The sequence below is a fragment of the Cnephaeus nilssonii genome, assembly GCF_951640355.1.
Source record: "Cnephaeus nilssonii genome assembly, chromosome: 12".
NCBI classification, from domain to species: domain Eukaryota; kingdom Metazoa; phylum Chordata; class Mammalia; order Chiroptera; family Vespertilionidae; genus Cnephaeus; species Cnephaeus nilssonii.
In genome coordinates this window covers 33458149-33474506 of record NC_137083.1, presented here as the reverse complement: position 1 = coordinate 33474506, position 16358 = coordinate 33458149, and the positions used below count along the sequence as shown (strand labels likewise).

The 16358-nt window shown below is 34.5% G+C and overlaps 1 protein-coding gene across 1 annotated transcript in view; it reads right to left on the bottom strand.

Moving 5' to 3' along the window:
- The window catches only part of SEMA3A (semaphorin 3A), a 271520-nt gene that overhangs the window by 10717 nt on the left and 244445 nt on the right, over positions 1-16358 (bottom strand). The window contains exons 14-16 of the mRNA XM_079785338.1: positions 12069-12110; positions 7739-7896; positions 5421-5488 (exon numbers count right to left, since the gene is read on the bottom strand). Of these exons, the coding sequence (XP_079641464.1) occupies positions 5421-5488; positions 7739-7896; positions 12069-12110 (268 nt within the window). The remainder of the gene's footprint in view (positions 1-5420; positions 5489-7738; positions 7897-12068; positions 12111-16358) is intronic.

Sequence of the window (16358 nt, the reverse complement as noted above, 5' to 3'; positions counted from 1 at the left end):
CCCGCACACCCCACACTGGGGATCAAGCCCGCAACCCAGACATGCGCCCCCTACTGGAATTGAACCCGGGACCCTTCAGTCTGCAGGCCAACTCTCTATCCACTGAGCCAAACCAGCCAGGGCTAGGATATTTTAATTTTATTGTTCATAGGTAATTCTTGTTTCAGAGAGAGTCACTAGTATCTTATTTTTTAGTGACTTATTAAAATTTAAAATAAGAAAATGAAATTGAGGTATTATGAAGTTTCTATAAAGCCATCTGAATAGTTATATTTAATACTGGGCTTAATATCTTGTGATGCCCAAGCCTGCAATGCTTCTTAACACAGAACAGGCTGAAACTCAATTACATGAAAAGCAACCCCAATATCAAGAAATCTGCTGTAATATTGATTTAGTGTATATTGAACATATAATATGTCTTATCTTCAGCACATACAAAATTGTATGTCAGAGTAAAATTATCAGGATCGTTTATATTTAAAGACAGGAAACATAGACTTTGATGTTTAATTTACTCTTTCCCAAGAGGTATGATAGGAGATGATGGAAAATACCCACTTGCTGAAATATAAACCTTCCATAAACAATAATGAAAATACCATCTTCCGTTCTAATATGTTTTCCTTTTAAGTTTTGGAACTTAAGAAATATAGCATGTTTAAAAGTTTTCTGTTTACAATGGTTAAATTATAGGTGTAAAAACATTTGGGTGATCTCTGGTGACATATTTTAAAAGTTTAATAAAGAACAGTGATGGCATTAACTATTTCAAACTTCTTATCCAGGTTGTATATGCATGTTTTGCACACATATACTATGAATAATTGAATTATTTGCCTAAGGTACTATCAGACGATGACTATTGTGATAATTGATTATCTCCAGTGGAAATAGTTTCAAAAAAGGGTTTCCAAAAGTTATTGATAATAATAAAAGCGTAATATGCTAATTAGACCAGAAGCCAAACAACCTTCAGGACGTCCTTCTGGACAAACTTCTGGACGAAGCTGGGGCTGTAAGGGCCAAGCCCTTCATATGAATTCTGTGCATCGGTCCTCTAGGAGAAGATAATACTGTAATAAGTTCATTCTAGGTGCACACTTCATATCTTAAGATCTTTGGTATCAGAATGCATCTGACAGTTGCTCTTGATCTGAGTTGAAGTTGTTTTCTTTCAGAAAAAAATTGTTCTTCTGCCAGACACATGGGACCCTACTAACCTGATACCTCTTTAAATTAAAGTCTTGTCTGAGATTTTTGGTCCAACCTGTTGGTGAATTCAGAAAATAAACCTTCATGAGTACCACCTTGTAGTTCAATGAGTATTTCTTCCCATTTTCACTACCCATAATTGTGGTTGAAACAACCAAATATCCTTGGTATCTTCTTCTTCATGGGAATTTATTTCTCCTTTATGCTCATACTGAAACTTATTGTGCCCTGGCTTGATACTGGGACCATCTATTAGATTGTCCATATTGGGCAGTTTTTCTATTTTAGCAGTATACTAAAAATGCTGTATCTTACATTCAGTGGCATCTTAGACTTGATACAATTCGGTAATTTATTAAAGTTAGGGATTTTTTTTTTTTTAGGACTGACATCATGCTCATCTAGCATATCTTCCTGCTTCTCTTGGGGCTAAAAGCTCAAAATCGTAGTTGGATGCTTCTACATGTATAAAAGAAGCCGAAGCACAGACCAGGTTAGCACTGCCACAAAATACTATATTCACAACTCTGTAGACTATAAAAATGACATGGCCAAAGATACTTTATGAAATTTTGATGCCAACCAAGACATAATTGAGCTAGTTGTGGAGATAATTAAGAAGATCGAATTCTGTGGATGTTTTATTATGGGGATGTTAGAGGAGAAATGTAGAACAGCCAAGGGAACTATTACAGAGTGAAATTCAATGATGGCATTAAACTAGAAGTTAGGATATACCATATTTCCAAGATTAAAAAATCTAAGATGATGTTAATTTAAAAACTGCTACTTTTGGTGCAGCTTTTTCTTCTCTGGATTTGTAGACCACAGTTTGACTCATTCTTGTTTGGTAAGGAAGGGGACGGGAGGTAGTTTAAAGGTAAATTAACTCAGCCTCTCATGCTCCTGAATGCAAATTCAGACCGGCTTCAATTTTGTGCACCACAGTTATTGTAGGGAAGGAAACATATTGCGAAAACCTGAAGTTTGTCTTTAGCATTCTGAATGAGGTATAAGCGGGAGGACAGGAAGATCTGCCAGCACATATATATTTAGGGTTTTGTACTAAAATTTCCCTAGGTGAAGGGCCACTAGTGATGAAAGAGAGCCTTCTGGATAGAGGGGAAGGGGAGCTGGATTTCTGTTTCACCCAGGACAGCTCACCAAGTGCAGCCTTTACTCAGAGGGAGCAGAGCGCTGAGTGAGTGCTAAAGGTTTCATCAAGAGGAAAATTTCTTCCACTTCATTCTGAATTATTTTATATAGTCTCTCTATTAAAACTTCAGGATATGTAAAATATAGAGTGTTACAAACTGTTTACCATCACAGCTGGAACTGATTGTCCTGAAATGTATAATTTGGCTTCAAGTTGCCTAGCAGCTTTCTGTGAAAACATATCTTTGTATGTTTCCATATGAGCACAACTATTTTATTCCATGCGGGATGTGACATTAGCAAGACAACATACATGACTTAATAGGGTTGAGCTCTGGAGTTTTGCTCATTTTACTTTCAAGTATTGATAACACCTATTTTAAGACAATTTACTGATTCCCAAGGTGCGACTCTGGACAGATGGGTATACCTAAGTTTCCAAACATTTAAAATTTATTATAATCTTTGGTATATATATATATTTATGCTTTGTCAATTATCAAACAAGTAGACAAGGAAATAAGAGGCCTTCAAAAAGGGAATGTTTTATTGCTGCAGAACTTCTTGGACTATTTTACCATTTCCTCCCATATATCACAAGCATCTCCTTAGAGTTGTACACCCCCCACTCCCCCACACACACCACTCAGTAACACTGAAGCACAGCAATTCTCTTTCCTCTTTACAGCATGCATTCCAATGGGACAATCAGGAGAAAGCTTGATTCACATTCATTTTCTTTCTGTAGGTAAGCAATTCTATAGCAGCGATGTTTACAGGCTTCCACCGAACTAATTTCATCAAAGCACAACGTTAAAAGCTGAAGCACTCACTAATGCCTAATCAATCAACAGTCAACAACTTTAACATTCACAGCTTCACTTTTTCAAAAGTAAATACATCTTTGGTCAGCTTTTCCTTGCATATGTACACTCATAATTCCAGCATATATATAATTAAAAAAAATACTAACTGGGGCCCTAGCCAATTTTGCTCAGTGGATAGAACATAGGCCTGTGGACTGAAGGGTCATGTGTTTGTTTCCAGTCAAGGGCACATGTTCCATGTTGCGGGCTTGATCCCCAGTAGGGGGTGTGCAGAAGGTAGCCAATTAATGATTCTCTCTCATCATTGATGTTTCTGTCTCTTTCTCCCTCTCCCTTCCTCTCTGAAATTAATAAAAAATGTAAAAAAACCCAAACACCTAACCAGGTCTTTGAAGGGACTGGATTTCTAAATAAATGGATGAATCTGTAAAATGTTGTATTCAAACTGTATTGTATTAAAATTGTAAAATGATTTTTATATTATATTACAAATTGATTATCAGTAAAATATAAATATATGTAGCAGTATTCAAAGTATAGCATAATATCCTACATATACTGATGTTTAAAAATGATTTATTAGTTAATTGATTGACATTTCTTAAGATATTTTATTTCTGTATATGATTATGTTAATAATAACAATGTATGACAAATTATTTATACAAAAAATAGATGTTATTTAGTTCAAATCTCTTCTGAAAAACCAAAATAATAAGTATCTATGCTATAGTTGAAATATTTAGATTATTCATTCAACAAATATTTATCTACATGATATTTATTATCATGATATTCATGATATTGCATCTGTTATAGTTCCAGAGATATAAGAATGAGCAAAATAGCAAGGTACATACCAATATAGAGATTAAAGTCTGATAAAAAATGAGCTCTAGCTATATTATCTTATATCTTTTTTTCCATTTGTTATCATTAAATTCTCCATAGCTAAGCAAGCACATTATTTAATACATGAATTAATATTTCATAAGACAGCATAGCTTAAATAGTGCTTATCATAATTCAATATTTTTACATAAAATAGATGAATAGAAGACTAGTGAATAGAAGAACAGTTTTATTGTCCAATTGAATTATGCCATTTGAAACATTTAAGGGGGTAGATTAATAATGCACTATATCCACAATGACAAAAATTAATAACATTTACTCAATAAAGCGGTATATTTTTTCTTTATAATAAGAACAATAACAGACAGGAAAGTCCTTGGTAAGAAAATTTTGCAAGAAAAAATTATCTAAAATATAGGCTAAGTTCATGGCTATCTGTCTCCTGGTATTGCTATTCTTCAAACAACCCTGTGACTGTTCATAAACCAGATAGCAGTGCATATAGGACACATGACAGGGATCTGACTTTCAGAAAAGTAGTTAGGTTTTGGAATGCATGCTAGGGATGCTAGGGTGCTGCTTGTGCAGTGTGTTTTCTTTTGTTACATTAGTGAAACATGAATATTCTATTTTCAAAATTAGTAGATCAAATCCAAATTAACTGATAAACATATTAGACCTTCCTTTAAGATTAATGTAAAAGACACCAAAAAAGTTAATAGTATAATTATGTTCAATTACATGTAAAATATTCTCATTTTAGCTATGAATTCTTCATAGCAGTGATGTCATTGATAAGTTTCTCCAGCAGAGGGAAGCACAGCTGCATTATTATTTTTGTAAAGGGTTGAAGTAGGAAAATGAGATATTCTACAATTTTACTCCATTTTACATGAAGACTGGTTGGTATTTCAGCATAAACTAAGCACCTTGACATGAAGTAGGCCTTGAAATCTATTAGGAGGCATAAAATGAACTTGGTCCCAAATCCCCAGTTCAGGAGAACATTCTATTACTAAATCAGTGTGAAGATACTGGAATTATCTTCTACTGGACTAGGATATCCAATAACAATATATTGGGTACCGTCAGCATATTAATGAATACTTTTAGTGACATTTTAAGAATACACTTACTTCTTTGATATATTTAAATGAATATTTTTGTTGCTTACTACTCTCACATGGCAACTGTATATGAAATCATGCACTTAAACTGGCTTCTTTTGTTAATATGAGAATATTGAGCTTTAAGTCTCATAAGTGTATAAAATCTTGATGTGTGTGCCTTGCATGTATGTAGATATGCTTTATTTCTTGTGATTTTATGCCAGTGTTAGCAGGTTGAAAGACGAAAAATGTAACTTACCATGGTGTTGTAAGTCTGAACAGTGAGTTAATGGGTCTCCATTTCGTATATCTTGTCGTCTTGTACGTCTAAAACAATTAATTTAAAAGGTATTATTGTATTTCTATTCCCTCTTGGGAATTTGTCATAAGAATTAGGGTGAATTAAAAAGCAAAGACTTTAAGAGTTTATCAAAAGAAATGCATCCATAACTAAAATATTTTTTTAAAGTAGCTCATTATACCTGTAAAAGCAGTCCCCAAGCTGATCAAAATGGGAAACAGTATACAAATCTATTAACAATGTGTTAAAAGTCTTTAAGTCATTGATAACAAATTTTCTTTCCTTTTTTTTTTCTACTGGATGTGATTAAATAAGGATCTAATATCTAGAAACTCCTAAATTCTTAACATCTTAAATTCTGATTCTGAGCAAAAAGCATGAAAAATAGAATAGCAATCCATTTCTTCAATAAACAGAATTAAACATTTTTTTCTAATCACTAATGAGGAAGTAAGCTTGAAAATTAAAATTCATATGAATGTTCTCTTTCTCTTAACACATATTTTTGTTATGTTAATAGAGTTCAGTTAAGTTTAAAAGTATTAAGATTATGAATTCTATTTTTAAGTTAGTTTTAATTTTCTTTTATGGTTGCTATATCAACCTTTTAAAAAATATGTATTTTATGATCATAGGGCTATGATTGCAAACCAATTTACCTGTGAAGTGAATAAAAGAAGGAAAGCAACAACAAATATTGAAGAACAAGGCCTTCTTTCATTAGAATAAGGCAGACGAGAAGACAATGAACTTACCTCTAAAAGAAAAGCCAAATTTGCTATAAAAATCTAAATGAGTTTTTCCTACTCGTACTGCTCAGATTATGTTAGTTGCAGTACATTCTGTGTGTCCCATCTGAACTTAGCTAATGGTTGACCCAGAAGAAGGAGGTTGGCTTTAGCAATTGTGGTGCAAACAAGACTGCCAGAAAGGGGCTAAAAGTGGAGACTGGCTATGTGTAACAGACCGGAAAAGATTGGGGACACTTGCCCAACTGTTTTCTACATCTATTTTAATGGGTATTGTCTTTCTGAAAAGTTAGTTACCATCCCTGAAAAGAGCTCTCACAAAGGTCATTGAGAATTTGTTACTGTATTCATAAATTTAGAAGTCCAAAGTATTTATAGATTCCTATTTGTAGAATTGGTGAGACTATAAACAGATGTTGCGCATTTCAAAATTGAGCCAACAAGAGAACTTGTGAAACAGAAACCACAAAGCACTTGGAAAGGCATTTTTTTACTGCATTTAAGCTTTTGAAAAATGCCTTCACAAGGAATATATAAATGTGAGGTCTCTAAACATCCTTTACAAAGAAACATGCAGTTGGATTAAGTAAAATCTGCAAGGCATAACAAAATGTGTTAATAATAATTCCTTCAATCATGAATTGCAGGAATGCAATAGACACATTTCAAATATATAACACACAGCTTTTTAACATATCAGAGCTGTAGTTATGATTTTTAATCCTTCTTATTAAAATTAGCTTAAAATTAGAATGGATTATTACTAAATTAGGTAATATTATACATTTTTACATGGAAAGGAAATAATACTCAATTTTAGTTCAAACATGAATTCATATTTTTGATTAACATTAAAAGCCCCATAAAGCTAAATGATTTTAGGAACTATAACATTTTAATCAAATACTTAATTCAATTGCTGTAAAAACTGCACATTGTTATTTTTTAAATTATCCATGGTTTCTTTAATCAATAATGCGTTATCTCCACAGTAAGTTTTTGTTTTAAATGTAAACTTCCAACAAAATCAGTAGAAATATGAAAATGATACAAACATATCATCTCAATTCTGAATGTTAAAGGCTTAAGAAAACTGTATTTACAAAATGGATAGGCTAATACTACATCAACATTTAATATTATGAACTATCTTTCATCCATATGGACTGATTATATGATAGATTTAAGTTGAAGATGATTTACCACTCCATTTCCCCCTGTGTAAAATGAAGTTGCAAAACTTTATCACTTCCAAGTACAAACGTTCAAAGATATTATTGTGATGTTTTAGATTTCCCTCAGTAATTAATTAAAACCATTTACCCCATTACATTTGCACCCAACTATCCTATTATACATTTTTCTGATTGTTTTGACTAAGGAAAAGAGGGGAAAAACAACAACCCCCAAGCCTCTTTTTATTAATCGAAAAAAAGTTGGTATACTTATATGAAGGAAGCTGTTTCAAAAATGAAATCAGGTATGATAAGTAGCAAACCTTTTGTTTATTTCTAATATCTTTCCTACCTCTTTGCAGTAGGGAAGTAGCGAGAGCAAGAGGAGCCATCCCAGGCGCAGTACGGGTCTCGGGCCAGGCAGCACTCCGCACAGGCTTTCCCGTAGACATCACAGCGGTGCAGAGGCAGCTGGGCAACCCCCGCCACGGAGCCAATATATAGCTGTTGCTGTAGAAAGAATTTATTATTATGACAAAACTAACTTGTTTTCCAAAGTTTTCTTTTAAAAAGTTTATATATATCAAAGATAAATTTATATTTGCAGGTTTAAAAAAAATATCATTATTGGTAGTTTCTTCGAACTACCTGGCAAATAATGTGACCATTTAAAAATAGAGCAACATGAAAATTTAAATATTTGACTGAAACAGGTGAATTTTATAAGTATAAACCCAAGGGAAGCTAAAGAAAGACAGTGATAGTGATATGTCAACTACACCTAAAAAAAACAAAAATAAAGACAGTAAGACGTTGAACAAGGTAATGATAAAATCTTCAGGTTTTTTTTTGTTTTGTTGTTCTTAGATAGCTTGTTTTTGCTTCTACTGTTCATAATTTTGATTGATCAGATGATCTACCTTGCTGTGTATTCCCGAGGCAGCGATCATTTGCTTCTGACTCCTGGGTGCCCACATTGCCTGGGATGTAGTTTCAGGGCCTGCATCTGTGAGACGTTTTGCTCAAAACCAAAGGTGCTGTCCTTGCACTACCTCCAGGAAGATTACTTTAAACAAAACTACAAAATGACTTCTCATTTGAAATGTCATCCAAGAGGGAGATCAGGTACACTCTGGCTGGTGGAGCAGACCTAAAGCTAAAGCTCAGGCACTGTGGGCAGTGCTGTAACGGGCAGCGAGATACCTGGATTCTAAGTCTTCCCCTACACTAACTCTCACTGTGACCTTAGGACAACCACATTATTTTCTAAGCCTTTTCCATAAAATAAGCATGTTTAACTAAATCTTTAAAGTATGCATCCAGATAAAATGTTTTACTATGCCGTTATCCTCAATGAGTTTGGAGTTACCCAATAAGGCAGGATATAGGAGGGAAAAAAATTTTCTTGTACCAACAAATTCAAGATTTCAGCACAGTATGAAAAGTACCTTTTACAAAATTGAGCCAATGTAGCATATCAGCTGCAAATTTATCTAAATACAAAATGAAATTAAATAAAATTATTTTGTGTTTTCTTCACATTGTACTGTAGTTGGAGTCATAGCTTCCTTTTCTTGCGCTAAAGGATTGAACAAACGCTATGTAAACACTGAAATATGTAACACTTTGATGGAAAAGATCTTAAAAGTGTTTTTTTTGTAATTTCTCAACTATATAAATAAAAAAAAAAAGTTACAGAAAAGCTGGTGTCTGAAGCATGTGTGCTCTTTTAAATATTGCAAACTTCCTGACAGTCAGCAATGGGTATAAATAAAATTGCATTTCCAAAAGACTTTCAAAGATGGACTACATATGTGAATAAACAAGTAAGCTGAATAAAAACAGAAGTATCTATTAGAATGAAATCAATTGTTAAGGTTATAAGGAGTATTTTTATAGAAAATAATTCTGTGCTTCAAGCTAACCAACTAATTTTATCTTAATATAAGAAAGGGGGAAAATAATAAAAAAGACATTAAACAAAAAAAAAGAAAAAAGAAAAAGAAAAAAAAAAGGGAGCTAAGAGGAAAGAAGTGATACAACAAAAAACAAACCATAGTGGAAGCAGTTATCCTGACCAATATTGCTCATTTCATTCCAGTAAGTGAAAACTATTTATAGTATAGTATTCTAGTATAGTACAGATATACATTACAGCTGCTCAACTTCTTACTATATTCATCTTTTATTACTATATACTGACTGATGACATAAACCATGGCAAACTAAGAAATTAAAAAGTCCCTGGGAAGAAAAAATGAAGTAGTATCTCTCAGCTTTTCATTGAGAGACACTTAGGTTAAATTTTATCTTTCTTAAAAGCATATGCAGTGTGCAATAACAGTTGACCATAATTTGAAAAATTTTAACAACTTAATTCACAGAATTAACTTTCCCCCCCCTCCTATCCTTCATTTCTGTTTTCCAAAAGCATCTTTAAAAAAAAATAAACAGATTGTATTGAAAGCAAGAAATCTCAATGTAAATTTAAAAATGAAACAAACACATAATACTTAAACAGCAATTAAATTAGTTAAAATAGGGTATTAATATCCAGAAGCATATTTGGCAGTGGTGAATAAGGACACACTGAACCATATATTGTGGTCATAACTATTTAAAAAGCTATTGACCAAGTTGGTCAACCCATTCAAAAGACCTCTATGTTTGTCTAATAGCTTTTAAGAAGAATGAGCAAAATTCATACAGATTTTAAAAAATATGACATTTGAGTAGAAAAAGAGTTGTTATTATCTAAATAATATTTAAATATACCATATCTCTTTAAGAGAAAAACAGAAAAATAATACTTGGGAAGAACAGAAAACTCCAAATATGGCAACTAAAATTATTGTAATAAAAACCTAAAGTTCATAAAATGCCAAAAATTAAATATAACTCAATGGCCAGCTTATATCTTACAATTATTCTGCAGTACTATTAATGATTTGCAAAACCAATTATGCTATCTAAATGAAATACATGGGAGGTTTGCAGGCACCATTGAGCTTAATCCAGTCACTAGCAAGCAACCTGATGTGCTTTTTCTGCCCAATTTAACATCACCATAGGCTTTCTCACTATCCTCCTTAACAAGTTGCAGGTCATAAAGCAGGAGATGAGTCCATTTATCCAGAAAATTAGTTGTAACACTGATTATCCCTCTTGAAACTATTGCCTCACTCTTACAATTTCCAGGAGCATAAAAGAAATGGAGTCACATTTTAATGATATCGAACTCCCACTATTGGAAAATAAAGACTGGGGACACTTTCTTCCATCATGGAATTTTAAGCTGATAAACTGTTTTTTTGTTTGTTTGTTTTTGGTGTTTTTTATTTTTATTTTGATGAAATGTATTATATTTAATAGGCAATTGTTGAGTTAGCTTTATCATTTTTTAAACAGAAAGATATGTTTTACAATACTAGATACAACATAATGAAGATTGGCAATGAAACCTAGCAGAGAATAACTAACTTAACAAATCATTATGGGAAAGAATATCCCAGTCTTGATTTCATCCTGGAAATCCCTAGATTTGCTTGCCAACATTTGACAATTTTTAGATGAAAAGAACAGGTGAACAAATGCTTATGAAGTGTAAGATAACAGTATCAGGTCAATAATATCTGCACTCTGAGTTTCTGTAAATATCTTGGAGGTTATCAATCTATTTTGACATGTATGTGTGGAAAGGATATACTCTGTTTTATTGGCACAGTACTTTAGTGTCTTGTACAAGGGCTAATGCGTGGTCAGAGATAAGACAGTTCTGAAATAAGATTAGCCAAAGGATTCTCATATTAAACAATTTTGTGTGTAAGTTCTCACTGCAGTGAGTGAGGGACTCCCTACTCCATTCTGTTGTTTTTTTCCTACTAGGTTATTTAATAATTAATTATTAATTCAACTCAATATTAAAACCTTTTTAAAATATAATTACCAGTTACATATTGGATAGAAAGGCTAGATAACATTTATGGGGAAAGGGTATTTGGTTAGCAGTTAAAATTATATTTGTTTTGTACATGTCATTTAACATTTAGAAGTCATTTGTGTTCACGTGTCTTGCCAAGCATTCATTCAGTGTGACTGGAAAGTCTGTTAACATGCTGTCCATAACCTATGAACTCATGGAGTTTAATAACATCATTTGGCAGGACTGTTTTGCCATTATCCTTCAGAGTTAGCCAAACTAAATGTTTTCTCTAGACTATAATACCACTGAAAAAGTAAGTGACCTTTAAAATCAAGATCTCCAAACATATATAGTCTAGTGCATGCTTTTAAGTCTATAAAGTGTACTTTGTTTATGTATACAGATAAATAAAATTATAAATTTACACTCTGAAATATCCACCACTGTTATTTTTAAAGGAAAGATAGATAGATGAATATAATTATTTAGTAAATTATATTACAATAACCAGAAATGATATAAGTGAAAATTTACAACAAGTAATAATCTAACAAGTATATTTATAGGACATATATGAGACTGGTCAAAACGTGCTGGCAATGAAAATATCTTTAGATGTTATTCTACTAGCTTTCTGTAAAAACATTCTTTTCTCTTTTATGAACAATTGTCAATTATATGGATCATCAATATATTCATATATTTGAAACACAAAATTAAAACAATGTAGAATACTGGTTTTAACATATAATGATATTACCTGCTTAGTGGAAAGCTCCATTGCTGAAATAGTAGTTGGTTCCTAAAGAAGGAAAAGAAAATGTGAACCTTTGGTCAATTATAAAAGTCATCAATTAATTAACATAGAACACAAACATGTTTTCAGAGAGAAAATTTCAGTGCCCGTGAGAAGCAATATAATTGAGAAATAAGATACATGAATGAAATTTCATAGATAAGGGTTAAATGTGTAGAACAGACAATAAGAGTATGTTAATGTCTTTCAGCCAGAGACCATTAGGAACACACCTGTAGTTGATCAAGTTGGGTTTACTGCAATAAAGGATGCCATGGAATTGCTCAGTAAGCACTGAAAGGACTTACATCTTTTGGACTTGTGTTAGGTAATTTGATAGAGGGTTCAAGAAAGTGGGGCTTTGCTCTGCACTGGACGTTATCAAAAAGCTGAGGTAATTCCATAATTGGGTATCTTTAGAAATCTTATTTAGAAGGAGGGAAGAACAGAGTGAGGATTAAGCAGTGGTTGGAAACAAGTAGCGATCAATCATATAGGTAGGATATGCGATTTGGTCATCTTTTATGATTTGGACAATGTTTGTATTCTTGTGTGTGTTCAGGTATAATTACAGGAAGGTCTTACTTTCCTCTTGACTCATCAGGGTCTCAGAGTGACCCTGTCTGCTGTTGGTGTTCTGTGAAAATGTGTATGTTCAACTGGAGAACACCGTGGCCTGGCTGAAAGTGCCAGGCCAACTCCTAACAGCATCAATGATGAGCTGATAATGTGAGGCTAGTTTCCAGCCACTGGGGACTGTAGGAGCTCAGATGGGATGAAAGCACTGTTACGTGTTCTACCAAAGCCTACCAAGTTGGGCTTATTGCTCACTGTAATGAAGGATGCCATGGAACTTCTCAGTTAAGTGTTGAAAAGGCTTACCTCTTTTGGGCTTGTGTAAGGTGATTTGAACACATGTAGTTAGCATAAATAAATACTCTTCTTTTATGTACTTAGACCACCAAAAGGTTATTCATCTGAACTCATTAGCTTGTTCCTCGTAATGCTAAGAAGGAGATTGCTTAGGGGTTTCAGAGGTGGCTAATGAGAACAAGGCTTTGTTAGGTAGGAAGGATAATTTTAAAAGGCCTCACTGTGTAGGTGGCTGAAACTGAGCCCTAAACAAAGTATAAAGAGCTGAACTCTGGAGCCAAACAAACAGTATGGATTCCAACAGTAACTCAAACCTGGCCATACGTGTGATACTAGGTGAGCTACGTAACTTCTTTGTAATTCAGTTTTCTCATCTGAGAGGATGGTTGAGAAGATTAAATGAGTTAATAAATGTAAAGCACTTTGCAAATGTGCTTGTTTCTCTGTCTCTGTCTCTGTCTCTCTCTGTCTCTCTCTATCTATCTCTCTCTGCCTCTCTCTCTCTCTCTCTCTCTCTCTCTCTCTCTCTCTCTCTCACACACACACACACACACACACACACACACACACACACCCTTTTCTTGCTTTAGCCTTTCTATTTAGTGCTTATCACTATCTGGAAATACACATGAGTTCCCACCAATCTCCCAAAGCAGAATCTGAGGTAAGCTCTTATCTGCAGGTGGAGAGTAGGAGTGAAGAATTAAGAATTGAGAGGAAGGAGGGAAAATCAATAAAAGGATGTGTCATTGAAGTTACCACTGAGAGAAAATCTAAGAATAATGGACAGTGACTGCCAAAACTGTCCACTGAGGTTTGTACCAGGAAAAGTATTTATTCATTCCATTACTCAGTGGATACCCACAGGGATGTTAAATCTCCCACACTCCCAGTTGTGACTCTTGCTTGCCCTTTTGCCTGCTGTCAGAGAAGTCCTGGGGCAGAAAGAGAAAGACACACAGTGGGAATTAGAGGTAGGCTGATAGGATGTGAGGAGGGTCAGCAGAGAATCTAATATGTCTTCTGAGTTGTTTGTGTGCCCCTTTAACCCCAACACCCCACCCCAACACACAAATTTAGGACAGGGATTTTTGTTTTATTCATGGCCATATCCCTAGCACCTGGGATAGTTCCTGGCATTTATAAGTTTTCCATAAGTATTTGTTGAATGAATGAATAAGTAAATTAATGAATAAATCCTCTACCAATTTTCTCCTTTTTCTTTTATCTTTTCTATTTTTGCCCAGTATAGTCTGTTCCTTCCACTGAATTTGTATATGAAATAAAGGCAGCTATCATTTAAAAAGTCCTTAATTCTGCCCTGGCTAGTATGGCTTAGTTGGTTGGACATCGTCCCATGCACTGCTGGTTTGATTCCCAGTCAGGGCATATGCACCCACATTCCTGGTGGGGAGCATGCAGGAGGCAGCTGATTGATGTTACGCTCTCTCATTTATGTTTCTCTCTTCTCCCTTCCTCTCTCTCTAAAAATCTATAAAATACTCTTTAAAAAATAAAATAAATAAAAATTAAAAATAAAAGTCCTTAATTCTTCAATCTTAGCTAGAATTTCTTTAAAAATATTCTACACTCACTGTCTTTATTTGCTCATATCCCACTCAGGGCCAGTCACCCTTTGGCCCACTGAGTCTAGTCCTTACTCTAGAGAGATTGCCTAATGTTCTCAGATATAGAAATTACCAAAGAACCGATCTGCTGAATGAACACTCTCAGCCTGTCTTATTATTTCTGGACTTTGCTTAGATGGCATTATTGACCACTTATTTCTTCTAACTAATGTTTCAGTTTTCTCCCATCCTTTGACTTGGAATTATTGAGAACTAAACAGTTTTTTTCCTGAGCTTTGCACTTGCAAATTACAGCTAAAGGATTTGATAAAACCTTGAGAAACCATCACAACAGCTTATACTTAAACAATCTTAGTGACTGATCCTGTGTACACTGTGCAGAATTTATATCACCAGAGATATTCAAACTGCAGAAAAGGAGGATCTATCAGGCTGTACACTGCTTGCTTTCATTCTAAGAAAAGAAAATTTGATCCTTTCCTCTAAAAGTCTTCTCAGCTGACAGTCTTACAGACTCAGAAACTGGTTTAAAATATATGTGACCACTAAACTTTGTTTTTTCTTCTGTTTCATAGGCATGCCTCTTACTAAACACCTGATTTCTTGTTTATACAATATAGGTCTCACTTTGGGAGCCCATCTGCATCACCACTTCCTGAAATGACACTCAACGATTTAACTGAATTGACTTATTTTCAGGACTGCATAATTGAGTCAACAAAATATGAAGCAATCTACCAACTTTGCTTCTGGAATGATACAACAATTCCATATCAAGAGGATGTGCTTTGGGAATTCCAGTCCATTCCTACTTTGGAAGAATCAGCTAATAACCTCTCTGTTCCAGTCTTGGATCCCATTCCATTGTCCCCCTTAGATCATGCAGAGAGAGACTTCCACATCCTGTAGAGGCAGGGACCACAGTCCCTGTCAACAGGAAGCAGTCAATGAAGACATACTGTCCTCCCTCATCAGCCCTAAGATATTTCCCTAAAAGATTTCATGGATGGAAGTTTCTGAGGGGGAAATGAGACATGCTAGTAAGCCAGGGCAAGTAGGTTAGGGAAACTGAGAATGATAGTTAAACACCCAAGTAGTTTACAGGCATCTAGTAAATAGAAAAAATCCTATCTTCATAACAAGGATACTTAAGAGTAAATGGTTTACATTTCTCCTTCCCAACCAGAGTATAAATAGCTTAAATCATCCCAAGGAGACAGAGGGAAGCTAAGTAGACAGGGACAGGGACCATGGGGGAAGGGGGAGGAGGACATAAAACCCAAAAATCCAAGTAGGCGAAGTTACTAAGGCACCCCAACTGGGCAGAGAAGGAAGGGTGCGTGAGGGAGACAGGAGCTTTAAAATGTTTAATGTTGCTAAGACAGGAAGCTTGTAGATAACCAACCACAAGGTAGTAAGGCATATAAACCAATCCCAAGGAATTTGTGAAGGCAAAATTCCTTGAAAGGACTAATCAGGAAATAACAAGCATATAAAGCATATACAAAACCACGCCTGCTTCCTCTTCTCTCTGGTGTGCTAGGTTCTTGGGTTGATGGCAGATGTGCTCCCATGCCCACGTGGCTTACGGCCGTGAGGGCCCCCACACATGGACGATTAGACTTTAATTAGCTTGGATGCTGAACTACTCCCGACTGTAACATGGAAAGGAAGCCCTGGACACTGGGCTGCTCCTCGAACCCCAGCTGCATCTTTTCCAGGACTGGCTCCTTTCAATAAACTTCAGTTCCACGAACACGACTTTAGTCTCCGATTTCTGGAGACAATGAAC